The sequence below is a fragment of the Phodopus roborovskii genome, unplaced genomic scaffold (assembly GCF_943737965.1).
Source record: "Phodopus roborovskii unplaced genomic scaffold, PHOROB, whole genome shotgun sequence".
Taxonomy (NCBI): domain Eukaryota; kingdom Metazoa; phylum Chordata; class Mammalia; order Rodentia; family Cricetidae; genus Phodopus; species Phodopus roborovskii.
The window spans coordinates 9372470-9400440 of record NW_026126611.1 but is presented as its reverse complement, the minus strand read 5'-3'; the positions used below and the strand labels follow the sequence as shown (position 1 = coordinate 9400440).

At 40.3% G+C, this 27971-nt stretch overlaps 1 protein-coding gene across 3 annotated transcripts in view; it reads left to right on the top strand.

Moving 5' to 3' along the window:
* The window catches only part of Scaf8 (SR-related CTD associated factor 8), a 142223-nt gene that overhangs the window by 30849 nt on the left and 83403 nt on the right, over positions 1-27971 (top strand). For 2 of the 3 annotated variants that reach the window (XM_051205980.1, XM_051205979.1), the window contains exons 3-14: positions 564-608; positions 2645-2806; positions 5175-5328; positions 6512-6642; positions 8347-8523; positions 10256-10335; positions 11896-12013; positions 16392-16526; positions 16748-16860; positions 17661-17854; positions 26377-26477; positions 27027-27140. In XM_051205980.1, coding sequence (XP_051061937.1) covers positions 564-608; positions 2645-2806; positions 5175-5328; positions 6512-6642; positions 8347-8523; positions 10256-10335; positions 11896-12013; positions 16392-16526; positions 16748-16860; positions 17661-17854; positions 26377-26477; positions 27027-27140 — 1524 coding nt within the window. The remainder of the gene's footprint in view (positions 1-563; positions 609-2644; positions 2807-5174; positions 5329-6511; positions 6643-8346; positions 8524-10255; positions 10336-11895; positions 12014-16391; positions 16527-16747; positions 16861-17660; positions 17855-26376; positions 26478-27026; positions 27141-27971) is intronic. The other variant, XM_051205981.1, reaches the window with a different exon arrangement.

Genomic DNA, 27971 nt, shown 5'->3' with positions numbered 1-27971 from the left:
TGGCATTACCATTGACATTAAAATTGTGTTGTCTGTAATTTCTAGTTTACTTTCAGGTTTATGTTGAATGTTTTATTATGCATTAAGTTTCTCATAATTGATAGTGGATCATTTCATTCTATATGATTTACTAGCACATTATACATCTCTCCTCTGCTGTTGTTGGAATATGCTCTCGCATTTGTTAATGTTCTGCAGGTAGAGTTACTTGCTTTTTCTAGTATTGTCCTTGATTAGATCTTAATATATACTGTAGGACATTCTTTTTCCTCTCTGGAAAAAACATAACAATATTGCTGTCAAATATAATTTGTCAAAGTGTGCTTTCATAAAAATGTTGGAAGTTGCCTAATATACTAGATATATTCATACATACATGCTCCAAAGAATTACTAAAGAATTAAATGTAATGGCTAGTTTCCTGTAAGGTAAACAATGCGAATCAGCAATTTTGTCTGACATTTATTTGATGGATTTTAGGAGCCCTTCTCAAACCTGTGGTCAGCAGAAAATTCTAACCTGTGCAAACTGATTTTGGAATCACGCTTTCTTTTTTCTTACAGTTCTATAAACACGTGGTACAAAGTGTTGAGAAATTCATTCAGAAAGTAAGTACATGTGCTATTCACTACCTAGGCTAAAAGTGCTGTAGTTTTGTATTGATGCTTGTGTTCTCAGCCATTATTTTTTCATTTATTATTCATTCATTTATTTATTTTTAAGCATGTGATTTAACTTTTAAAGAATACTTCACCCCCATCCCCCCAAGATAGGATTTCTTTGTATGTAATCTTGGCTTCCTGGAACTCACCTCTGTAGACTAGGGTGGCCCAAACACACAGAAAACCATTTGCCTCGACTTCCCGAGTGCTGGGTGGGGTTAAAGGCATGCACCACCACTGCCTGACTTAAAGAACACTTTTTATGTGTATGAGTGTTTTACCTATATGTATATATGTGCAACAAGTGTCTGCTGGGTCCCCTAGAAATGGAGTTAGAGATGGTTGTGCGTGACCACTTTTGTGCTGAGAAATGAACCCAGGTCCTCTGGCAGAGCAGCAAATACTCTTAGTTACTTAGCCATCCTCCAACCCCTTATGTTTGTTCTCCTTCAGATCAAATACTTGAGTCAATTTTGATGGATTGTTAAAAAGAAACTTCCAAGTGTTGCAGATGTAGTTCTGCAGGTGGCTTGCTGGCCTAGCATACCAGTGGCTCTGCATTCATCTCCAGCACTTTGTAACATAGGATTGTGCAGGTACACAGGCTCAAAGTGTAGTCTTTATTAGGCTTAGCAAAGTAGATGCCCATCTGGACTATGCCAGATTCTTCTTCTTCTTCTTCAAAAAAAAAAAAAAAAAAAAAAAGACTCCAGTTTTTTGTTTTTTTGTTTTGATTGAGAAATAAAACGACAGTCCTGGTTTGTTAAGCTGAAAATGGTAGCCTTTAAGCAGCTAATTTTACTAAGTTTGTTTTGCTTCTTGAAAACATGTCATTATGATTGTTTTTTTTTTTTTCAGATGTTACAAATTGTTGCTGTGTATGGCCTTTAAGGAGATTTTCACTAGTTATTTTAAGCTGTATGCTTAGAAAGCAACTTTGTATTTATATGAAATATGGGTTAAAATATTTTCTCCCAACTATTTTTAACCCTCTAATTTTGTCTGAGCCATTAATGCACTAAACAGTGCTACATCTTATTTTGTAGACCTTATACAGGGCAAACAAGGCAGGTAAAGTTGAGAACAGTTTCGCATACTGTCTTAGGGTTATTATTCTCTGATGAAACAAAGTGTTGCTCTTGCAGAGGACCTGGATTCTATTTCCAGCACCCTGATGGCAGCTCATAGCCGTTTATAACTCCATTGCCAGGGATCTGGTGCCGCCTTCTCACTTTTGCAGCCACCTGGTGTGCATGTGGTGCATATCTACTCAGCAGGCAAGATACTGGTGCATACAGAATAAATAAAAAGACAGGTTGTCTTAGATTTCTTCTAGAGTAGAAAGCTTGATTCTAAGTACGTAACCCTGGGCTAAGAAGTAGAGAATCTTATAGTTCACAAATTAAATAATAGACCAGTAAGTTAAAAGACAGTGACCCAGTGCGGTAGTGTGAAAGAAAATACTTGCATGTTTCCGTGTTAGCAATTTCCCCAGAGTTTTTATGGTGGAAGAGTCATGCCTCCTTTATAGATAAGGTATTTGAGACAGCTTTGAGCTTTGGGCTGTGCTCTTTGTTCTTCTGCTGATACAGAAGTGTGGTGTTCCGGTGGAGTCTAGTGCAAACTGGCGGGCATTTCCTAACCTTTTCCTGATTTTGCTCCCATTGTTCTAGCTTTTCAAAATCACGAAATAATTTTTTTTTATAATGTCTTATATATGAGATTGTTTTCAGACATCGAAATCAGTTATACAGTGCTAGTTTGGAAGTTGGGTGACAGTTGACCTGATGCATTGCATAGCCAAAGTAGATTTTGTTCTTGGAGGTACCATTCCAGGGGTGGATGGTGAGGATCTGGCAAAGTCTGGTTATTCACTGTGACATGAGCAGTGTTTTTGTTTGAATAGGGTTTATAATGTTTTTTTTTTTCTATCAGGGATTTTTTTTACCTTTTTATTTCCTCTCCCTTCTCACTCTTATCAGTGTAAACCAGAATACAAGGTCCCTGGACTCTATGTCATTGACTCCATTGTGCGGCAATCCCGGCATCAGTTTGGTCAAGAGAAGGATGTGTTTGCACCCAGATTTAGTAATAATATCATTAGCACTTTCCAGAATTTATATCGTTGCCCTGGGGATGACAAGGTATGGCATTATTTTGTTAAAGGATGTTACTCTCTTTTCCTTTGAGTCTTTAGATTATCTTATATAACCTTGTATTGTCATTTACTCTTAGTTACTCTGAATATTTAATTATTGTAACAGCGTCACTCCTTTTTACTCTTTGTTATGACTCAGATCCATATGTACTGACATTAAAGGGACAGTTTTTACTAGTCTTAGTATGGCTTCGAATGACTGTTGAGGCAAATGTAATGTTTATTTTTAAAAAAACAGTGGAAAAACCTTTAAGGTTAAAAAAAAAAAGTGCGATAAAACATCCTGGAACATCCTTCTTCATTGGGCATGTACTTCTGCCTGTAGACCTGAATCTTCCAGGGTCTGTAACCAGTCCTTCACCCAAGGAGGCCCTTAAGTAGCAGTCTTTGGGCTCAGCAGAGTGTTACACAGAGATCTGTGTAACCCAGTCCTCTCAAGTTTGTGTGGTGCTGAACAAGAAATACACAACAGTTAATAGAATCTCAGAACCAAGGTGGGATTTCATATGAAGTCTGTTAGATTGTATGGCGCTGAACAAGGAATACACAACAGTTAAGTTAATAGAATCTCAGAACCAAGGTGGGATTTCATACGAAGTCTGTTAGATTGTATGGCGCTGAACAAGAAATACACAACAGTTATTAATAGAATCTCAGAACCAAGTTGGGATTTCATATGAAGTCTGTTAGATTGTATGGCGCTGAACAAGGAATACACAACAGTTATTAATAGAATCTCAGAACCAAGGTGGGATTTCATATGAAGTCTGTTAGATTGTATGGCGCTGAACAAGGAATACACAACAGTTATTAATAGAATCTCAGAACCAAGTTGGGATTTCATATGAAGTCTGTTAGAGAGAGAGGTGAGGATTCCAAGTTATTTGAAGTAGAGCTGTGACTGATATCCTATAGCTTTACACTAAGGACTTGTGGTTAAGGTCCACATATGCTAGCAGCCAAACTTATGTTGCAGAAAAATTTGTTATAGTCTCATTTTGTGAATGATGAAATTGAGGATAAGTGTTTGTAGACTTTATTGACACCGTTTGCCTAGGACCAGGGTGAATGAGAAATGTCAAACACATAGGTCATGAGTTTTATAGACTCCATTGAAATGTGACACAACTGCATGGACCCAAAGTGGGGCTTACCCTAAATATTTGAGAAAGCCAGGACAGAGTGAGGCTAAAACAGCATGATATACCTGTAGGAGTGGGTCGATGCACAGCTGCAATCAAAGGGTTTGTCAGAAAGAAATAAGAGGTGGAGAAGGTGCGGATTTTATTCATTTCTGCAGAATGGTAAAGGACTCAGATTATTTAAGTACCAAATAGTGTGGAACATTATTGATACTGAACACAATTCTTACCCTAAGGGCCAGATTGAGTAATAATCTAGTGGGGTGTTGGCTTTATCTATCTTGGGAGAGATTAGGTAGGAACAGTAACAGAAGAACAGAGGAGGTGGCTGTGCCTCGTGTTATGCATAGATACATTTATTATCCTGGGTTTAAAGTACATTTATGTCAAGGTTCTTAGGCAGAAACTGAGTTTGGTAAATTGTCCTTTTTCTTTTGGTCAGGGAAATATGCTGAACACAGGCGCTGAGCTACATTTCTTAAGTGGAGTAATACCTTCTTTAAAATTATTTAAATAGCTTATAAAATGAAATTTGTTAAGAGTCACATTAGATGAGGACTTTGTCCTGAAGTTATTTGCTAGTTCAGAAGGTAAGCATTGTATGAGTCAGGGTTAAATATACCTTTATGTGTGCGTACTTATGGTATTGAGATAGAGTCTGCCTCTGCCTCAGAGTTCTTAGGGCAGGGCAGATGACATAGCTCTGTGAAGAAAGTTCTTGATGTTCAGGCCGAGTGACCTTCATTTGATCCTGGAACCCACGTGAAGGGGAGTTTTAGGACATGTTGGTAGCCAGCTATGTTATTAGTCTCATGGGAATTGACATACATAGAAAATGGAACCTAGTTGTCACCTTGCTTAAGCTAAGTGTAGCTTTATTTATCTTGTGTAGCTGTCAGAAGGAACTCCCCTTACCGCCTAAGTTAGGAATCACAGAATGGTTAAAAACAATTTCAGCTTGGAATTGAACATAGAAATATTTTCATCACTTTTTACGTCCTATGCCTGAGTAATGTATATAAAATGAATGTACTAAGATTTTGAAAGCAGAAAAAGTTAGAACATACAGAATAGTTGAAAATGGTTTTTGGGATAGAATCTACCATAGAAATATTTTAATCTCTTTTACATTCTATGCTCAATCTGTGTGTAATGAGTTGTGCTAATGTTTTGAAAGCAAAAAATTCATTATTCTTTTTCTTCACCCTTCAGAGTAAAATAGTGAGAGTATTAAACTTATGGCAGAAGAATAATGTTTTTAAGAGTGAGATTATCCAGCCCCTTCTGGATATGGCAGCAGGGATTCCTCCCCCCGTTGTCACCCCTGTTTTGGCCAGCACCACTGCAGCTATGAGCAATACTCCAGGTATGCATCCGTGGTATAGACTTGGTGTCTGAGACTCAAGTCATTCCTGTGTACAATGACAAGGTAATGGTGTGAAGCAACTTGTCCATCATTACAAAGTTGAAAGAAAGTGACTTGAAGGCCATGTATGGTGTGGCACATGCTTTTAAATCTTATAATGGGGAGACAGATGCAGGTATATCTATTTGAGATCAGGAGATAAAACTACTTTTGCTCTTAATCTAAAATTTATAAAGCAATTTTTAAAAATGAGTTTTTTCTTTAATCACCAAAGACATACATTTTTGGAAAATGTGTCGATTACAGTTAATTTTTCTTTGCTTTCTCAGGAAATGAATGCATGGCCTCCAATATGCTAGGCCAGCACTCTTCCAGCGAGCCACATCCCGCTTCTCAGTGAAGCTTCCCCTGATTTAGGTTGTTTGTAACTCCTTAAACTTGTATATAACTTCAATTGATTTACAGAAAATTTGGGGTATATTTTTTAAGAAGAACCTAAAACATTTCTTAATAAAGCCAAGATTGCTTTAATGTAATTATCTCAAAATTTTATCATCTTGGAACATTTAAATGATATTTTCAGTTTTACTCTGAACCCAACATTTGTTAACCTTTTGGTATGTAGCTTTTGTTTTATACCCACCAACAAACAGATTTATATGTATAAATGAGTTTTGAACAAAATATGGTTTTATCTTATACACTCAGTTTTTATCAGAAAAGATTGTAGTTTTGTTGGTCCCTCTTGTTAAAGAATTTTCTAAGCTGGGTGGTGGTGGCGCACCCCTTTAATCCCTCCTCTTGAGGCAGAGGCAAGTGTTCAAGGCCAGTCTGTCCTAGAGAGTAAGTTCTAAGACAGCCAGAGCTACACAGAGAAACCATGTACAACCATGTTGTTTCCAAAAACAAACAAACAAAAAAATAAAAGAATTTTCTGTTGGAAACCTTTGATGACAGGCTTAGTTTGTTTAAGACAAATATGAGCAGATTCCTTGTGAGAGTGGAGGTTTCAAACCTTCCTGTCTGTATATAAAACTACATAAAGGTCTGAGGTATTTTTCAAGATGGAGGCTATAAAGTAAAAGTAAGATATTTGATTATATTTTACATATAACTGAATAAATCTACTTTTTCAAGTATTGTTGATGTACTTTGGGTGTGTGTGTGATGTCTTTTCCAAAAGGAACCCCTGTGACACCTGTTACTCCAGCCAATGTGGTCCAAGGCTTACCGGATCCATGGGTGTCTCAGATAGCAAACACAGACACACTGGCAGCTGTGGCTCAGATCTTACAGAGCCCTCAAGGTCAGCAGGTGAGCAGTCCTTCTGTTGTGTCAAGAAGGGTCAGCATGCATCGTCTTCCTAATGTGTGGTCCTCCTCCTTTCCTCTTAACAATGGGAACACTACACCTATAACTGGTGACTGACTCTTGTAACTTGTAGTTTTCACTCAGTAATTCATTGTGAACATTATCTTGTCATTAACGTTTGTTCTGTGGTAAGTTCTTTCTGTATTGGAATACTGCGGTAGCCCATAGCTGGTACAACCACTGTTAGGTGCCATGGCTATACTGAACACTAGTCTCTGGGTCGTGTTGATGTTGTTGTTTTCTACTATATTATATGGAGTTAGTATTGACCATAGAGCTCTCTGGCTCATGTCCTCTCACCTTCCTTCCTTATCCCAGGCCCTGTGCCTAGGGGTGACCCCACCCACAGTGACCTGGGCTGCCCTATAAAACACACTGCAGCTTTAAACATTCCACAGTCTTTAAAAACTTCAACACTTTGAAACCAGTATCTCTCAAAATCCACAAGTCTATTCACTGGGCTCCTATAAATTCCAAAGTACCTTGATCCTTTCTGATTCCAAGAAGGACGAACCAGGGCACTGTTCTAAAACCAATATCCAGCAGTGTTTCAAAAACAAAAACATAAAGCTCAGTGTCTGACTCATGATCTGGGCTGGCCCAGTGTTGGCCATTCACGGCATACACACAGCTTGTGTCATAGGCTCAGGCCAGCTCTGCCTCCCACGGGCTTCTGTCTCTGGTAGACTTTCCACAGTCCTGCCATCGCCACTGTGCTGGGGTTGCCACTGCAACTGAGGCTGACCTTTTCCAGTGGCCTTTCCTGGTTTCTTCAGGGACTCTGATCCAGACACATAGTGCCTCTCTTCATTCTGTTATTTTTATTTCATGCATATGGGTATTTCTCCTGACTGAGCACTTGGGAGTACTTGCCCAGTACTCACAGAGGCCAAAAATGTGGTCTGGTCCCTGGGAGTAGAGTTACAGATAGCTGTGAACTACCATGTGTGTGTGGAAATTGAACCCGGATCCGCTGGAAGAGCAGTCAGTACTCTTAATGGCTGAGCCATCTCTCTGGCTCCCATAGTGATGCTTTTGACCTTTCTTTGTGACCCCCTACAATCATTGAACACCAGCACCACGTGGGACACATTATTTGCCAGATTGTCTTGCTGCCTGATGTACAGCCTCAGCCCCCCGAGGAAATGTCCCAGCAAAGCATATTAAGTTTATGTCCTTAGGTTGTCCAACTTCTATAATAATTTTCATTCTGTGTTAACACACTGTGACTATGGAGTAGTGTGTTTTGGCTTAGATACCTGGAGGGAGGAAATCCAGAGTGGTAAGGGAAGCATGTCAGCGGCTATCTAGAGCAAAACGCTGGCCACGTTGTGTCGCACAGGAAGTCAGAGATCACAGCTTGATGTGCAAACACCAACAAAGAGTGTGGGCTGGAAGTGTGGCAAGGCTCTGAGTTCTCCAAGCCTGTCTCCATTTTCCAGGGTTGTTTTTTTTTTTTCTTTGGCCAGGCTGGACTCCCACCCAGGTGCTCATAACTGCCCTAAGCATCACAGTCATCACAGTCATTTCCCTTTCATACCACCATGCATTAAAAACACTCTAAGATGATAAAGTTTATGGGCTAAAAGTGTTTATCCACAAAAGCCCAGTACCCCCCAAAATTACAATTTTTTTTGCCCCTTCCAGCTTCAGCAGCTAATACAGACCTTACAGATCCAACAGCAGAAGCCCCAGCCTTCCATCCTGCAGGCCCTGGATGCTGGCCTTGTGGTTCAGTTGCAGGCACTGACGGCACAGCTTACAGCTGCAGCTGCAGCAGCCAACTCGCTTACACCCTTGGATCAGGGCGTCTCTTTCAACAAGGTAGTCACTACAAATACCAGTTTTGTTTATGTGAACGGATAAACTTTATGTCGCATTTAGATTCTACTTTGTAAATTGTATTTTATCCTAGACTTTGGTAGTTTGTGTTTTTGATATGACCTTTCTGTGTAGCCCATGTTGGCTTCTAATACACAACCTGCCTACCTCAGCAAGTGCTTATTTCGGTGGTTTATATTTTGTAATTTGATCTGATAAACAGTATGTGAAAGCTCAAAGGAAAAATTTTCTGTAAGTTGACATTACTGTATATTTTATGTTTAGGTTTAACTATGAAAATACAGTGTAGGCTGTTTTATGAATACTTTTTTGTGTGATATGGTCTTCATGGTTGTCAGGAGTGTATAAAGTGGTATGTTTGTTTATATCTACATATGCATATGCAAACCTGTGTATATGTAGTTGGTTTTTTGTTGTTGTTGTTTTAACTCTTTGGTTGTTGGTGGGGGTACCACCTAGCTCTCAAATAACCACATGGAGACTTATGAATGCCCGGCCTTAACTTATTTCTAGCCAGCTTTTCTTAAATTATCCTATCTACTTTTTGCCTCTGGGCTTTTACCTGTTTTTGTTTTTCTGTATCTTTTCTTTCCTTCTTATTCCTTGTCTGTCTGTCTGTCTGTCTGGTTGGCTCTGGTGTCCTATCTTCTTTTCCAATTCTTCTCTCTTCTCTCTTATTTATTCTCTCTGCATGCCAGACCTGCCTGTCCTCTCCTCTGTCTGGCTATTGGGGTTTAGTTTTTTATTAGACCAGTCATGATTTTTAGCCAGGCAAAGTAACATAGCTTCACAGAGTTAAACAAATGCAATATAAAAGAATGCAACACATCTTTGCATCATTAAACAAATGTTCTACAGCATAAACAAATGTAATTCATCTTCAACTAATATTCTACAACATGTATGCATGTTATTTCTGCTATTATTTTCATAGGAAAAACAATACTAATTACTTGGGTAATAACTTTATTTTTGGATAATGAGCCATTTGGCCAGTTGCTCTAGATTTAGTCCTAGTAGCTAGACATTTTAACATGAAGTTCTTACCAGGACTAGTTAACAATTGATTATGGCCCTAGACGGCTTTTTTTTTTTTTTTTTAAGTTATAGTTCCATAATCCTTCATTTTCTGTAAATACTGTTTTGTGAGATAGGCATGGTGGCACATGCCTTTAATACCAGCCCTTGGGGAGGTAGAAGCAGGTGGATCTCCGTGTTGGAGGTCAGACTGGTCTACAAAGCAAGTTTCAGGATAGCCAGGGCTACACAGAGAAACCCTGTGTCGACAAATAGAACTTTTAGTGTTTTTACTGCCTATGTGAAAATGACTTCCCTCTATGATGGTGAAGCAGTCCTTTGAGACCTCAGGAGATCATTCCCGCACCTCCAGAGAGCTCGAAACCATACATGAATGTGTACATGTACTTGTGATAATGCTTAATAAATGAATTAGGCACAATGGAAATAGAAAAACAGTAATGAAACTATATGATGGTTTTTCTTGAAGGAATCATGGCCATGATATTTTCAGACTGCACTTGCAAATGAGTGAGTGAAGCTGCACGGATGAATATGTATGAGGGGACCTGTTGTGTGTTACAGTACTCTAAACGCATGCATTCAGAATGCCTTACTCTACTATGGTGTCATGTGAAATGAATGTGTGTTATCCATGTGGAAGCACTTTTTAATCTGTCTCTTTCTTCTTTTTTAGAAGTTGATGGACAGGTTTGATTTTGGGGAAGATTCTGAGCATAGTGAAGAATCCAAAAAGGAAATGCCTACTCCTCAACTGTAAGAATTGTGTTTTTCTTTATACCTGTATTTTCTTTTTCTGCTGTTCTAATTGCTGGGTGGGATGTTAACATTCTTAACAGTTGGAGTGAGCTGTTCATAAGTTGGGGTGTTGTTTCAGGGTATAAGCACCGAAATTATGGAGGGCCGTGGACTTGCTGTCTTATTACCTCCCTAGATTATTTGGACTCTTTCAGATCTGTGCAAATAGTTGGGATATATCAAAGTTCCCTATAGGAAAATTGATAAGCATTGGTAAGTCTAGTTGTGATTTTTTTTTTTTTTTTTAAATATCTGTGATGGCTTTAAGTAACTTAATTGTAAGGATATTTGTAATAGGGTGCTTCTGCTGAAGTCCACCTCTAGAAAGTATGCCAGTTACTGACAAGTGCATCAAACTAGTTAGAATTAAGGATTGGGATTACATGGACTTTGTTTGTTTAGAGACTGGCTTGTGTGTTTTTATTGAAATTGATGACTTTCCCCCTTATACAGTTGTACAGAGCCCTGTGTTTTATGAGGGGATTTGTGATGATCAGTGGGAGAGTGTGAGAAGAGGGAGAGGGACGAGAGAGTGATGGGAGCCTTTGGAGCGGTGATGCAGGCAGACAGTTCTGGTTTCTATATACTGGGGTAATGCACATGAACACGTAAAATACAAACACATGCTTTCGGTACAGGGGTTTTCCTTGACAAAGTTTAAAAATGTAACAGTGTAAGAACGTCTCAATAGTCCTGGTGGTAGTCAGTGCTTCCCACCTTCCGAGGAGCGAGCTCTTGTGACTGACAGTGTCACATGCTGGTCTCTTGATCTAGACACTAATTCAAACTTTGATTTAAAGATAGGGATAAATTGGCTCCATCGTCTTTCAGGACAAAGCCTTTCAATATCTGAAGATAGATATCATTCTTCCCCATAGGTTTATTTGTTCCAGATAATGTACCCTTTTTTTTCCCGTCTGTTTGAAGACCTGTCCCCATTCTGCTTGCCCCTTCTGGGATGCCCTCTCTTTTTTCATGTCTTACCTTGTGACACTTAGAACTCCAGCCGTACTCCAGGTGTGGCTTTCACAGAACATAGTTACATTATTATTTCTTCTTTCAGCTAAACACTGTTTCTGTTAACAAGACACTTTTGTAAAAGGAACATGCTCTATAAAGTTTACAGGCAATGAAAATTACACATTTTACACATACCGATTGATAGACTGTTTCCCACTGTCTCTTGGTTAAACATGAGTTATTAGAAATTGTCAGTGTTTACATGCTTTCACCCTTTTACAAGTGTTTTGGGGTTCTCTTGCAGTACTCTGATAAAAGTCACGATTGATAAGTACAGCACACCCGTGTGCAGCATGAGGCAGTGATGTGGGCTCTGTAACACAGCATCTCTAATGTTTGTTGAAACATTATTGAGAGTATTTCTCTTCCGATGGCATTAGTATTTTAAAAACACTGTAACGGAGCACACTGTCCGTGATGTTTGTTTTCTGAATACTCACTTCATATTGCCTTCCCTGCATGTTAACATACATTTTCTTCCTTTGTTTCTCGTTTTAGTTCTCATGTTTCCGAATCTGTGAACAACTCCATCTTCCATCAGATAGCAGAGCAGCTGCAGCAGCAGAACCTGGAGCACCTGCGGCAGCAGCTCTTGGAGCAGCAGCAGCCCCAGAAGGTCTGTGCTCCCTGCAGTTACTGCGCTCTGCAGATGGGCATTGCGTGGGTGCTTGGGTTGGCCTTTCTCTGTCTTTGGAGCCGCTCACTTGTCTTTGTTTGTAGCAGCCACTTCATGTCCTTTCTACAGTGTCTCTGGCAGTGTACCAAACCATGCTATAGGAAGGAATTTCTTGATCTGTAGGAGACTAGGAAGTCAGATGTAGGTTTGGAGTTACCTCTCAAAGCTTCCTGTTTTCTCCTCTTTAGTTCCTTGTGTGGGAAGGTGATGGCAATCATGTTGATGATGGTAGTGTCTAAAGTATAATGCTGTCTTCAATTTTTAAAAATTTCCCTGGTAATACCATGTGGTAGGAGCCTTAATTACATGTAGGAGAGGCATTTTTATACTTTATGTCCATGAGCAGGTACGATGAGTCCCATTTCACTCCAAAGGAAGTTGAAGCATAGAGTGTACAGCTGAGCAGTTTTAAGGTGTACCGTTATTTTGTACATAGCTAAGAAGTTTACTCTAATGTGCAGTATCCTCATGCCATTTTGAGAGATGCTAAAATTTAGGAGAAGTGCCACTTTAGAAGTGATAAAATATGTCATGGTATAGAGTAAGTTTTAGCCTTAAAACCCTACTTGTAACCTATATGAGAAACAATCCACACTGTGCCTTATCATTCAAGTTGGTATCAATCATGAATTTAAAGCAACGTACAAACATATATTATGTGTGACTATACATTTTTACGTAAGTGATACATAGAAAGAGGGACCAGAAAGTGTCCTTTTTTTTTCTAAAGAAGTACAAACATTTGTGTAAGCCCATGGCAAAATTAATTCTATACTCTCTTTAGTGGAGTTAAAAGTGCAGGGTTCTGGGAACATGGAAGAGGACTCAGTGCTTTTGATGTTTAGAACAGTTTGAGACACAGGCAGAGCCTGAACCTTTTGTATATGCAACTAGTATACAATGGAAGACTCCAGCGATACTTGCTGGACCTCATGAACACGGACTGTTTGATGAACTAATTCTGATTGAATTGGTCAAAGAAAGAGGCAAATGTTCTGCTTAAGTGGTATTTACTGAAGATTATAAGAAGATAACAATTGGAGGCTGGAGAGATGGCTCAGAGGGTAAGAGCTCTGGCTGTTCTTCCAGAGGCCCTGAGTTCAATTCCCAGCAACCACATGATGGCTCATAACCATCTGGTGCCCTCTTCTGGCCTGAAGGGATACATGCAGACAGAGTAATGTACATATAATAAATAGATAGATCTTTACAAAATAAAAAAGAAGATAACAATTGGATTGTTTGTGTCAGTCAATCACGCAGTACAGCAATTACAAAGAATTACAGAGAAGAGGAGGCGCTTTCTCCAAACAGCAGTCATAAGTAGGACTCGCCTTATGCTACTCTTACTTCAGAAGGGTTAGCAGAAACAGCAAAGTTGGGGCAGTCATCTTGACATGAAAAATTGCTAGGATTTGAAGGGAGCAAGTCTGAAGAATCTCACCAACCAAAACAAAGCCTCCCACTCCATGTATCAGTTTCAGAATTTAGCCACACACTGTGGTACGATCCCTTTAGAAGAAATAGAAGTTAAGTTCCTGTTGTCCAAGTTTATCCAATGATAAAAGATGTGGTAAAGTAAGGAAGAGACAAGCAATCATTTGCTAATGTGCGAAGTGGGCAGGATTTTTGAGCAGGATGTTAACTGGGTGACAGGTACATATAGTAAGTTGTGTGATTCCAGATGGAGTAATGGCTCAGTGTTTATGAACATTTCTGCTCCTTGCAAGAGGACTGGAGGTCCTTGTCACTCCAGCTTTACAAGACCGAATGCGGAAGAGTCTGTTGTCCCTGTACCATTTAAGCATTTCAGCTAGAGCGTTGATGTGTGTTCTGCAAGATTGCATTTACATGGGGCTAGAGATAGCTCAGTGGTTAAGACTGGCTGTTCTTCCCAGAGTAGATTCTCAGCATCTACATGTGTCCATGAATGCTCCCAACAGTTTACAGTTCCAGTCCCAGGAGACCCATCGCCCTCTTCTGGTCTCCTTGGGCACTGCATGCATGAACAGACATGACACAAAACAGCCATTGCTATACGGTTAAGGAACAGAAAAAAACGACAGTCACATCTATTTACTGCCTTTTTGTTTCTGTTGTGATTCAGGAGATTCTTGTTTGTTCTGACTTTTGCTTAATGTGTATTTATCAACTTTGACACAAAACAAAACCAAAACGGCCTTTCCTCAGAGACTAAGGGACTTAGCAATTGTTACTTAAAATTCTGCCCAATATTTTTGATGCCTTCTTTTCTTCTAGTTGTAAAATGTACCATTCATAAGAGCAATGTACTCTAAATTTCCTTGTAAACAAATTATTATGCCAGTTGGTTCAATGGGGCTTAAACACCACAGAATTCCCAATCTTGAATTAAACTTGTTTTATTATAAAAGGTGTGTAAAACAACCAGATTATGCTTAAGATAATTACATTGGTAATTTGCATTAAGAATACAGTGGAGGAAAAAAATAGATTTCAGATTGTAGCCAGTGTAAGTTCACTTTTGTAAGAAAGGTATAGTGTGGAGAGAGAGATGTCTCCACCCCCCCCAAGCCCCCAGCTTTCTCTATGACCTTGACTGCCCTGGAACTCACCCTGTAGGCCAGCCAGCCTGGCCTCTAACTCACAGAGGTCTGCCTGCCTCTGCCTCTCAGGTGCTGGTGGCTTAAAGGCATGAGTTTGCCTTTCATTAGTTTATTTATTTTGGGTGGCGCATGTATGAGGTCAGGTGAAAGCTTGCAAAAGTTGGGTCCCTCGACCCTACTATGTGAGTTCAGGTCCTAAGGCTTGGTGGCAGGTACCTTTACACCTAATGAACCATCTTGCCAATCCTTATGTTCTGAACTTGAAATAAACCATTCACAGAACTTTTAGCTTATTTTAAGTATGTATATAGAAAAGTATATATTACATACTAAGGTGATAAAAATTCCTAAGGCTAGTCAACTCCAGGATTACTCCTGACACATTTATCCTGTTATTGACTATGCTTGCCATTCTTCCTGTAAGGTGCTTTACTAGAAAGACAACCAGGAGAGAGGGTTGAGGTACAGTGCAGCTGAGGCAGAGACAGAGTGCCCTGTGGTCCTCTCTCAAGACACTGATGCCTGCTGGCTTCCAGGAGCAAAGATTGCTAGGTCTATCTAGAGGCTGTTGAGCATCACCACGAGGCGAAAGGCTCATTTGCACCCACAGGTTTCCTCTCCTGTGCTACCCATTTAATTGCCTAGATGTCTCTGTTTTCTTTTTCTTTTTTTGAGACAGGGTCTCATGCCCATCTGTCCTGGAACTCACTATGTTCAGGATGGCCTTGAACTCACAAAGATCTGCCTTCCTTAGCTTCCCAAGGCTGGGTTTAAAAGTGTGTGCTACTACACATGGTAGATAGACTTTCTTAAACCTGACTAGAGCTGTTTACTTAGTGCTGAGTTTGTATGAGGCACATTTTATTGCTGTCTGTACTTTGTGCAATCATGTCTTTCCTTTTACCTGCATTTTCTTTTGCATATGTAAGGTGTGTGGACTGCTTCCTTGTTTTGGGAGTTGATTATTCCTGAACAGTTTGTAACAAGGGAATATTAGTGTGTAGTTATTCTTTTCTTTATTATGCTTTAGCTTATAAGATCATGTTCTAGAAAGATTTTCTAGCAGTTGCTTTTGCCATATGTTTTCTTTATGTTTTAGCACAAGTCAGCATTTAAATTGCTATTCTGGTTCATTTTCATTAACATCAGTAGCAGCATCACTACATAGTGTTACTGTACTACTTCTTGGGACAGTGGGGGGCATTTATTGTTATTTTAAATATTACACATCATACTGTATTTCCTATAAGTGTTTTATGAATTCTTAGAGAAAGTAGTTGGGGAATACTCTAGTTGTGAATAGTTGTGCTAGGTCACTAATGTTGGTAGTGACCTTTGGGTATTGTTTTGCTTCTAGACATATAATATGTAATTTAAATTTTTGAATATAGGATTTAAATTGGACCTTCAGAATATTTTGTTACTAGTAATCAATTGTGTAGTTCTAGATTCATTTAATTTATCACCATTAAGTATTATCTCTATACTATTCCTTATTACCTTATCTCATGACTCTTAAACATGTTCCTGAGGACAATACTTCATCTGACTATTTCATACAAATACATACAGTGCCCTCTAATGGGACTTTCCTTTTTAAAAGTAGACTTGGAATAATACAAAGTGCTTCACCTGAATTACTCTTAAGGGTGGCTTGCCCTGAGTATGACTCCCCTTGAGCATTTTTACTTATGATGTTTGTTATATGGAAGTTCTCCCTTGTTCGTTCTCAGCAGGTAACTCCTCAAGATAGCCAGGAAGGAACGTTTGGGTCAGAGCACTCAGCTTCACCCTCACAAGGAAGCAGCCAGCAGCATTTTCTGGAACCTGAAGCAAATTTAGATGATTCTATAGATATTCAGCAACAGGTAAAAGCCAATGGTTTTCTGAGTCATAAGTGTTCAAAGCCATTCCTTTGTGAACATAGTGTACCCTGGACATGGTTTGTCTTGTGAATGTCCCACATCCTGTCTCTGTTCCCTGTGAGGCACTGATGCTACATTACTAACATTTTTAAGGCAGAACTACACTTGTATGCTATGTTTTAATTGGGCTTTTTGTTTATGTGCCCTTACCTTTGCTTTCCAAGGATATGGATATTGATGAAGGACAAGATGTTGCTGAAGAGGAGATCTTTGAACCAGAAGCTAAGAAAGTAGCTGTTCGCTCAAGATCAAGAACTCATTCGCGATCGCGATCAAGGTTCTATAATATTTAACACTATTTTTTGCTTTTTTCCTTTGCATCAGGATTAAAAGAAACACTGACTATTTTAGAAATACTTTCTTAAAAGGATTTTTTGAAAGTAACTGAAAATTAAAACCAGGACATAAAGTGCTCCTTGAACACTTTATGTAACAGGAACATAAAGTTTATCATGAGTTTGTGATTTTTGGATTTTAGTTGATACTAGCATGATATCTGCTTCTGCACAGCATAGGAGTTAGGCTTTATTTCTTGCGTCCAAATTTTTGTATAGTAATACCAAAAATCTTTCCTTAGCCAGCCACAAACCATGTTTTATGAATGTTTACTTGCAAGCAAGTAGAAAACACATCCTATAATCAAATCAAGTCATCATTCTTTTCTGTAGTGTTGATTCAAACATGTATAAATAAATTACAGCATCACCTTCCATTGTAAAGTCAAGAACTGTAACATTTTAGAAGTTGTAAAGTATTAAACAGGATTATACTGTGTTGGAAGTACTTTGTTTATTTAAAAAAAAAGTAACATTTGGGTCAGCTAAGTAGTCTTTTCTTTGGTGTTTTATTCTGTGTGAAAATGAACTGAAAGACACTAAGATAATGTGAGGTCGTTTATTGAATTGTATTTTTCTCTGTAAGACTACAGTGGAACACATGTTTAGTAGTTGATAATAGTATGGACTAGTTTAAGAGGTGGTTAAATATGACAAATGCTGCCTCTTCTCAGTCACTTAATATTAAAAGGTTTGATGGAAAGATCACAATGTCATTAGAAGTAAAATAACTATTTTGTAGATCACCAAGAAAAAGAAGGTCCAGGTCACGATCTGGCTCTCGAAAGCGAAAACACAGGAAGCGATCCCGCTCCCGCTCTAGAGAACGAAAGAGAAAATCATCACGGTCGTATTCCAGTGAAAGAAGAGCCAGAGAGAGGGAGAAAGAACGCCAAAAAAAGGGATTGCCTCCCGTCAGATCCAAAACGCTGAGTGGTGAGTTACATGCTTTGATCAGACCTTCCTCCTGGCCAGTGTTGCAAACCAGTTCTCTGTTGCTGTGGAGAGAAGTCAGGTGAGGTTCTCAGAGCACTTGCTGCAGAAGGACCAGGCTTTGATCCACAGCAACCACAGGAGAGGCCTGGGAAGGTGTGTGTAACCCTCATGCTTGGAAGGTGAATTCCACACTGTCCAGCCCAGCCTAATTGGTGAGCTCAGGCCAGCAGAAACTGCCTCAGAAACAAACCAACCCCCTGAAGTTTTTGAGGAAGCACACTTAAGCTGTCTCTGGTCTCTGCATGTAATGAAGTCACTCCCTTCTCAAGAACAAATAATTAAAAAACAAAACTAGCTTTCTGCTATAAAAATCTCTTACCCAGTTTTATTTTCAGAGTAAGAAACTGAAAAGGGAGGAGCTTGTTAGTAATGAAATGGCTTTAACTTGGGCTTTTGTGAAAGAAAAACAAATTTGCAGATATGTGTAAGATCATCAAGAATGGCAAGTTGTGAAGTATGGCTTGATCAAGGGTACACAAAATACCTGGCTGGTATCTATAACTAACAGTTACTATTGTATTCAAATCTGTAGGAGTAATTATGACACAAAGGTATACTTTTCTGTACTTTTATAGACTTATTTATGTATTCTGTTTTTAATTTCTCTCTCTCTCTGTGTGTGTGTGTGTGTGTGTGTGTGTGTGTGTGTGTGTTTATGTGTGTGTGTTTATGTGTGATGTTAGAGACTTAACCAAGGGTTTTGTACCTGCTAGGTAAATCAGTATATAACTGAGCTAAAGTCCTAGCCCGACCTCAGTGTCTCAGTGTAAATGTTAAATTCTAAACTTGTGGTTTTGTACCAGAATAGAAATGGCTATAGTACAACCTGTTTTCCTAGCTAGGTTAAGAATCACATTAAGTTTAACAAAATGAATTGTGTTTTTGCCAGGTTCTGTCTAGAGATTGTTAATCCATTATTGTTTCTAGGGAGAATTAAAGCAAGGAAGCACTTGATAGAGAGTAAATTGTCATTTTTGCCCAAGAGATAAAAGTGAACTTGTGTTACTTTCTGGCGGTCCTCAAATAAGTTACCTCAGCATCAGTCATTGCTATTGCTAGCCATGTGTGGACCTTCTTACATTGGAAAGTGAACTCAATCCCTCATTTAGAAGTGCTAGAGCATCTTGAAATTTAGACTCCTTGCCACAACTGCTTGGCCAGTTTACTGAGCGTGTCGGGATTGAAACACTTAACAGACTGCCATGAGAAATGAAGAGGAGGCTGCTGCCGTTTATTACAGAGAGTAATGGGCTTGTATACCCAAGCCAGGGGATGGGCTAAGCATAGGAGGAAATCATGCAGTGCCCACACCTGGGGTCATGGCACGTGCACTGCACACCGGAAAGTTATGACTTTCCGTGTTTTATCAACCTTGAGAGCACGGGAATTCTACAGCTGGGTGGGGGAGGAAGAGAGCTGTAAGGAACAGTACTTAAATTTCCCAACAACTCCTAAAATCAAGGACAATGACAGTTTCAGTAGACCTTAGTTATCGTTCCAAAACCTTCTCACATTATAAAGAACCAGTGCAACTTCTGAAGATTCTATTTGCTCCTCATCATAAGGGACCCTATGTAAATGTTTTAGTGTAAAATCTCTGCTCTATGTCCTTTGTTAACAGTAGGGCTCTTATTTAATTTCTCTTCATTCATTCCTCACCCACTTTGTGATGCTGTTGAGCATTGTCTTAGTCAGAGCCAGTATGACTGATACAGTGCCATGACCAAAACCCACTTGGGGAGGAAAGCATCAGTTTGTGTACGGTTCCGCATCACTGCTCATTATTGCAGGGAGCCAGGGCAGAGACCTGGAGGCAGGAGCTGAAGCAGAGGCTACAGAGGAGTGCTGCTTATTGGCTTGCTTAGCCTTCTTTCTTACAGAGCCCAGGACTACCAGGCCAGAAGTGGCACCACCCACAATGGCTATACCCTCCCGTATCAATTACTAATTAAGAAAATGCCCAACAGGCTTTCCTACAGCCCCTTCTTAGGGAGGCATTGTCTCAGTTGAGGTTCCCTCCTCTGAGATGACTCTAGCTTGTGTCACGTTGACACAACAAGCAGCTGGTACACAAACACATTACTAATTAAGTATAATCTTTCTTTTTTTGTTGCCTTCATGATATACCATTTTAATATTAGTTGTACAATATAAAACATATTTACAAACATTAATGGTTCCACAGTCTTTACAAATTCAAATGCTTTAAAAGTTTAGGCTCTTTAATAATCCAAAGTCTTTCAACTGTGGGCTCTATAAAGTCAAAAATAAATGAAGTGCTTTCCAGGAAGGAAGAACGAAGCCGGGTACTTGGGATTAAAGCATTGCAGAGGCGGGTGGATCTCTGTGAGTTCCAGGACAGCTGGGCTGTTAGAAACCCTGTCTCGAAAAACAAGCAACCAAAACCAGGAAGAACTGGGGCACAGGCACACCCTGAGTAAGGCAGAGCTAGACTCTGGTTGGGTCAGTAGCTCAGCCCAGGGTGTCTGGGCTCCTCCAAGGGGCGTGGGCCACCTTTGCCTCCGCCCTCAGCAGCAACATGGCTTGTGTCCTAAGCTCAGGCTGCCTCCATCCCACAGCTGCCGATCATGTCCTGCCATCTCCAAAATGCTGGGCTCTCTTGCCACAACCGGTCTGCTCTGTCACCAGGGAATTCCTCGGGGAATCCAGCCCTTCCACACAGTGCCAAGACTCTTTGCTGCTCTCTGTCTCTTTATGCCTTCAAAAACCAGTGCACCCTTTTACTACCAAGTGTGGCTGCCAGCACAAGGTACCAACTTGGTCACTTGTAGAATGCAGTTCCTGTGTCCTAACTCTGAGGAAAGAAGATTTGTGTCAGTGATGCTTGTCTCTGCCTTTAAATTTTTATTCTAGTGTTTATTTCCTATGTACAGGTGTTTTGGCTGTATGTATGTTCACGACTTCATGCCTAGTGCTATGGAGGCCAGCAGAGAGCTTCCAGTGCCCCCTTCCCTCCCCTCCCCTTCACCTTCCCTCCCCTTCCCTCCCCTTCCTTCCCCTTCCCTCCCCTTCCCTCCCCTCCCCTTCCCTCCCCTCCCCTTCACCTTCCCTCCCCTTCCCTCCCCTTCACCTTCCTTCCCCTTCACCTTCCCTTCCCTCTCCTCCCTTTCACCTTCCCTCCCCTCCCCTTCCCCTTCCCTCCCCTTCCCTCCCCTTCCCCTTCCCTCCCCTTCCCTCCCCTTCCCTCCCCTTCCCTCCCCTTCCCTCCCCTTCCCTTCCCTCCCCTCCCCTTCACCTTCCCTCCCCTTCCCTCCCCTTCCCCTTCCCTCCCCTCCCCTTCCCTCCCCTCCCCTTCACCTTCCCTCCCCTTCCCCTCCCCTCCCCTCCCCTTCCCTCCCCTTCCCTCCCCCTTCCCCTCCACTTCCCCTCCCCTCCCCTCCCCTTCCCTCCCCTTCCCCTTCCCTCCCCTTCACCTTCCCCTTCCCTCCCCTTCACCTTCCCTCCCCTTCCCTCCCCTTCCCTCCCCTTCCTTCCCCTTCCCTCCCCTTCACCTTCCCCTTCCCTCCCCTTCCCTTCCTTCCCCTTCCCTCCCCTTCCCTCCCCTTCCTTCCCCTTCCTTCCCCTTCCCCTTCCCCTTCCTTCCCTTCCTTAGGTGACTCTGAAACATCCCTGTTATTTCATAATACAGGCATCTATCTTCTGTGTTTTTCCTGTCACTCTATTTTCTAAGCTTCCGTAGAGCAGCCCACGGAACTTGGGACACCCAATGGCTTTTCTAGTGCAGAGTTCCAAAATCTTTCCATAATCCTCCCAAAAACAGCCGGGTCAGGTCAGTAATACTAAGACTTCACTATCCTGGTACTTGGATTTCTATTGCTGTGATGAAACACCATGACCAAAAGTAACTTGGGAAATAAAGGGTTTATTTTACTTATGGTTCTGTGTCACTGTTTATTGTCAAAGGAAGTCAGGACAAGAACTAAACAGGGCAGGAACCCAGAAGCAGAAGCTGATGTAGAGGCCATGGAGGGGTGCTGCTCACTGGCTTGCTCCAGCCCGGTGAAAACACTACCCATAGTGGACGAGGCCAGTGGTTCTCAACCTTCCTCATCTGAGACCCTTTAATATAGTTTCTTATGTTGTGACTCCAACCACAAATTGTTTTTGTTGTTACTTCTTAACTAATTTTGCTATTGTTATTAGTCGTAATGTAAATATCTGATACGTAATCCCACAGGGTTCTTGACCCACAGGTTGAGAAACACTGGGCTAGGCTAGGGTCTGCCACATCAGTCACTAAGAAAATGGCCTATAGGCTTACAGCCTGATGTTATGAAGGCATTTTCTCAATCAAGGGTTCTACCTCTCAGATGGATCTAACTTGTGTTGACATAAAAACTAGATTACCCAGGCATGGAATCCAGTTTTCTCTTTTAAAAGTTTTGTGGTTTTTAAAAAAGATTTATATGTATGGGCTACGTGTGTGTGTGTGTGTGTGTGTGTGTGTGTGTGTGTGTGTGTGTGTTGGTGCCCACGGAGGTGAGTACTTCGAATCCCCTCTAGCTATAGTTGTAGATAGCTGTTAGCTGCTATGTGGGTGGTAGGAACTGAATCTGGGTTTCCCATAAGAATAGCATGTGCTCTTAATTGCTGAGTCCTCTTTTTCAGTCCCCCAAATATATTGTGTTTGACACCTCATAATTACATGTACTTATGGGGTACAGTATGGTAATTTATACATGCTAACACCATGTAATGATCAAATTAGAGCAATTAAGATAAAACTCAAATGATTATTTAGCTGGTGTTACTGTTGAACATCATTATTCCTCTGAAAAATAAAACTGTTTTGTATTTTACATATAGCAATGTAGGTTACATGTTAAGTAACAGCGTGGTAGAACAATTTGATGTAGTTTTGCATCAAAATATGGACACTTTCAGGTTATTACCTCCCCAAAAGTATTAAAAAAAAAAAAAAAAGTCACATTCTAAGTGGCTCAGTGTGGCGCATGTCTCAATGACCTGTGGAGTGTAGTTCTCCTGATGAAATGTTAGTGGCATTAGGAAGTATGCCTAGCCTCCATGGTTGCTGCCTCAGGAACAGCAGGCGCTGGGTTCTTTTAGATGTGAAAACAATTCTGCCTGCTGCAATAGACACAAAAATTTGCATGCATGTACTTACGGTGTTAAAACACTTAGTTGGAGTTGAAACAAACACCTTCTAGATTCTTTCCTGACTTGTGTTCTGTGTCCTTTCTCATCACTCAACATTGAGTTCTCCTCTTTTCTGAAGTTTTAGATATTATACAAACTTAGATTTGTGTGGATATACCCTCATACACATTGCAGTCTAGGTTCCTCTTACCAGAGCTGTCTTGTGCCTGTCAACCTCTGCCTGTGAATCGAATACCTTTCCCAGGCTTTTTGTTCCTCTCTTAGGTTCTCTTCTATGACATTAGCTCTTTCAGTTTCTGCCTTATAGTGAGAGAATGGCATTCTGAGATTTTTATACTTTTTGTCATAGTAATGCTCATACAGAGCACTAGTTCTAGAAAAGGGCTTCATCTACCATCCTGTACATGATTTCGGGTTTGAGTCTCTATCAGTTTTCTACAGTGAGCCTTTGAAGTCTTTAAAAGGAGGATGGGGCCCCACAGTGACGATTCCACAGGACTATGATAATGCCACTAAGATGAAAAACATCACCTAAAGATGAGCTTTGGACTACAGACTGCTCAGGACAGTTTTGTGGAGGCCAGCTGAGATGATCTAGCCTCACAGACTGTTCCAGCCAGGACTTGAGATAGGCCCTACACTTTCCCATTACACAGAGACTGAAGAACAAATGACACAGCTACTTCTCCTGGGACTTGACAGTTAACCCACATTTTTCTTTACAGGATTCCCTAAAGATGCTGTCGCTCCAGACAGCAGGAAGTAAAATTGAGAACACAATGCCCACATTCCCAAGAGGCGGGTGGGTGGATTTTGGTAATTTAATGGGTTATGGGTATTTATCATTGTTTAAGGAGATTAGTTACACATTGTTATTGGTAATTATCAGAAAAAAAGTTAAACAAAGATGATGGATTGAGGGTTCTTATTTTGAAAAGAAAAAAGGAGGATACAGATATGGTAGGCTAAAAGGGTAGATTTCTTTGAAAAGGAAAATGGGAGGTTATAGATGTTACAAGATAAAAAGGTAGATTATCGAATCTACTTTTAAAAAGCAAATACTAGCTGGGCAGTGGTGGTGCATGCTTTTTATCCCAGCACTTGGGAGACAGAGACAGGTGGATTTTTGAGTTTGAGGCCAGCCTGGTCTATAGAGTGAGTTCTAGGACAGCCAGGACTATTAAACAGAGAAACCCTGTCTTGAAAAACCAAACAAAAAAAAAAAAAAAAAAAAAAAAAAAAAGAAAAAAGAAAAAAAAAATATGTTGCATTGGATTTTTGTGTATCATATACAAATTTTATGTATTGATAACAAATTTGAGATTAATTTTGTTTCTAATCTTGTTCAAGGTAGTAGTGTGCCCATACAGCTCATTTAACAGTGCAATGCAAATTTCTCGTTCTTACAAGTTATTAGTACCAGCTGTTTAGGATAATATGGAAATGCAGATTAATATTAGTCACCTATTACATTTAAACTTGTAGTCATGTTAGGTATGTTTTCAAAGGCAAACAGATATATTTTAAATAGGTTACCTTTAGATACTTCAGAGATAGGCTTCGAAGAAATACCACATGGAGTTTTGTTTCTTTGTGGCAGAAATAAGCCACTGGGCAAGAAAGTGCCCCTTGCCTCGACCGCTGATGGTATGCCGTCCTAACTGAGCAAGCAGAACACAAATGAGGGTGACTGCAAACCTTGCCAAGATAAGGTGGGACAGTCCTTCAATAATCATGCTTCATAGAAAAGTCTAGAGTATTCAGGCCAGTAGACTGAAGGGGAACCTCAGTGTTGTAAGAAAACCTTGGGTAACTGTCTACGCAGCCAGCAATTTCTGTCATTTCTCATAATTTTTCTTGCTTACATTTCCTGCCTACTCAGGTAATACTATTTTCTTCTCAGGTTTCTGAGGGAATTGAAAACTTTATAGTTATTATAGTTATTTTCCTTATTACCAGATTTAGAAAAGAAATCCATTAAAGAAATGTAAAGTGTATATATAAGGTTGAGAGACACAAAGATAATTTTGGTGTAATGCAAGTTAAAATAGAAAAGTGAATTAGGTACAACCTTTTGGACTCAACCAAGATAGGATAGATATGGAGTCTTTTCTCTGAATTTGTCAATTGTTAATGGACTAGGCATTCTTGATATATTTATTGCTTGCATATAGTTATTGTACTTTATGTAGTTTTTCTTATATTAGTTATAGCCTTTTTTATTTTAGGCAAAACAAGAGAAATATAGTGATAGATTGTTTGTGATCTAACAAGTAAAGCTTGCCTGAAGATTAGAGTACAGAGCTAAGCCACGAGTTAGCTGTAGAGGCCAGGCATTGGTGGCCACACCTTTACTCCCAGCACTCAGGAGACAGAGGCAGGTGGTTATCTGTGAGTTCAAGCCACCCTTGGCTACAGTCTAAAAGAGAATTAGAGTCATAGAGTGGTGGCCCTTTAGTCCCGGTGCTTGGGAGTCACTCACGTTTATTCCCAGCACTAGTGAGGTGAGATGGGAAGGGGTGTGGCCCGGGTGGAGAGAGGAATATAAAGCGGGAGGAGACAGGAGCTCAGGACCAGTCTGAGGATTCATAGAGACTGGATTGCCCCTTCAGCGGAGGCAAAGGTCTCTCAAGTGGCTGGCTACACTGCTTCTCTGATGTCTCAGCTTTTACCCCCAATACCTGACTCCAGGTTTTTATTATTAAGACTTTTTAAATTCCCACAACAACACTCTTTTTGTCTCGGCTTATTTCCTGTTGTGTGCTTCCCCCTGGTTCCATGGGTGTTCCTAAAAGATCAGAATTTCATTTTCTTTTTGTGGCTCAATTATAATGGAATTAATTTTCTATTGTGGTTTGTTTGTTTTGGTTTTTCTACTCAGAGTTTCTCTGTTCAGGCCCTGCTGTCCTAGAACTCACTCTATAGACCAGACTGGCCTTGTACCCACAGAGATTCACCTGCCTCTCTCTGCCTTCCGAGTGCTAAGACTAAAGGCGTGAGCTGCCCTCACCACCTGACGCTGTTTTATTTTTACTAGTTAGACATTTTAAGAGTAAAACGCAGCAAGCTAGAAGAGGATATCAATTTGTAGAGGCTGGAGTTACAGATGGCTGTGAGCTACCATGTGAGTGCCAGAATTGAACTCGTTTCCTCTGGAAGAGCAGTCACTGTTGTTAACCGCTCAGCCATCCGGCTTGTCAATAACAGTTATCTGTGTGTGGCCATCAGACATTTAATCTATGTTGCCTTCAGTTTGATCTATTGTTACTAATGTTGGGTGACTGTGCCTCTGTGATTTAGCCCTCTGCTTTTTGTCTCAACAGTGTGCAGCACCACCCTCTGGGTTGGCCAAGTGGATAAGAAGGCTACACAGCAGGATTTAACCAACCTTTTTGAGGAGTTTGGACAGATTGAATCTATTAATGTAGGTACCACTTTAGCACTAAGACAGTGTTTTAAAATTCCTTGTTTTCACTTCCTAATTAAGCCAATAGTGCGACTTTGGTGATGCATATCTTGACAGGATTTGTTTATTTTTATTCATTTTTCTGTGTTTGCTTTGAAGCTGTTTATATGTGCTTTTTTAATAGTAAGTATCTTAAAACATTCATTGGGTTTTATAGCAGGATAGCTGTTAAGTCTTAAATTTGTCAGTAAGACCCCCCCCCCCCATTTTACCTTCCATCTTGAAAATGGAGCTGTGCATTTCTTTAAAAAGTTCTATTTTCAGTAGTTAAACTGGTAACATGTATTCAAGAGTTAATCTTTATCATGGTCTGAATGGAAGCCAAATTAAGGCATGAATATGAGACTTATTAAAACTGAATTAATTAATTGCATATGTTGTATCACTCAACAGTTGGAGGTAGAAAGAAAATTAATTTGGCCATCTATAAAAATAAATTGTAGGTTTAGTCAGTTGTCATGGTGTTCTGTTTCTGCTGTGTGTTAAGAAAGGATGTTTTTCTCTCAGATGATTCCACCCAGGGGCTGTGCATATGTCTGTATGGTTCATCGGCAAGATTCATTTCGGGCTCTTCAGAAACTGAGTTCAGGATCCTATAAAATTGGTTCCAAGGTCATTAAGGTGAGTTTCTGTGTATCAGTTTATGCTATAGCGATGACTACCATTCCAGCATCTGTTATGTCACAGTCTTGATTTTCAATGGAAAGGTCATACGATCTTAATTGTTTGCACTGTGAGATTGCCCCAGTGCGTTTTACCCCTTGATGTGGATCAGACATGTTAATTTAAGCACATATATCTATCCGCTCCCCCTCCTCTCCCCTCCCCAGCAGGGTTTCTCTGGCTGTCCTGGAACTAGCTCTTGCAGACCAGGCTGGCCTCAAACTCACAGAGATCTGCCTACCTCTGCCTCTTGAGCGCTAGGAATAAAAGTGTGCGCCACCACCGCCTGGTTGTAAGCATATATTCTTACAATGAGTTTATACTCAGCCTTATCTTTAATGTTTGCAGCACCTTATGGCTAAGCTATTGTTGAATTATAGTGTACACTAACTTACTGATCACAGTTCGAGTTTGTTTGTTCCTTAGGTTCACAGAGTCTGTGCCAACTCACGCCTCACCCAGCATTCCTTTATTCTTTACATTTTTTACTTCTCATTTTATCTAACTAGCCACCTTGTAAAGAGTTTGTCTGCAAGCATTTGTCTTCTTCTTAGTCTTTAAGAATTTATGAAGTGTTTTCTCAATCCTTGTGGTTGACTCAGAATTTCATTTGACTCTTTAGAGAATGCATTCAGTCAGCTTCTGCACCTAAATTAAAACTGGAGTATGTATGCCATGTTTTACCATTTCCTGATAGTTTATGTGTGTAAACTCAGGTATTGCTTATGTATCCTGGCATGATGTACAAAGTTTTCTGAAAGTTGTGATAACGATCCTAGTTATTGTCAA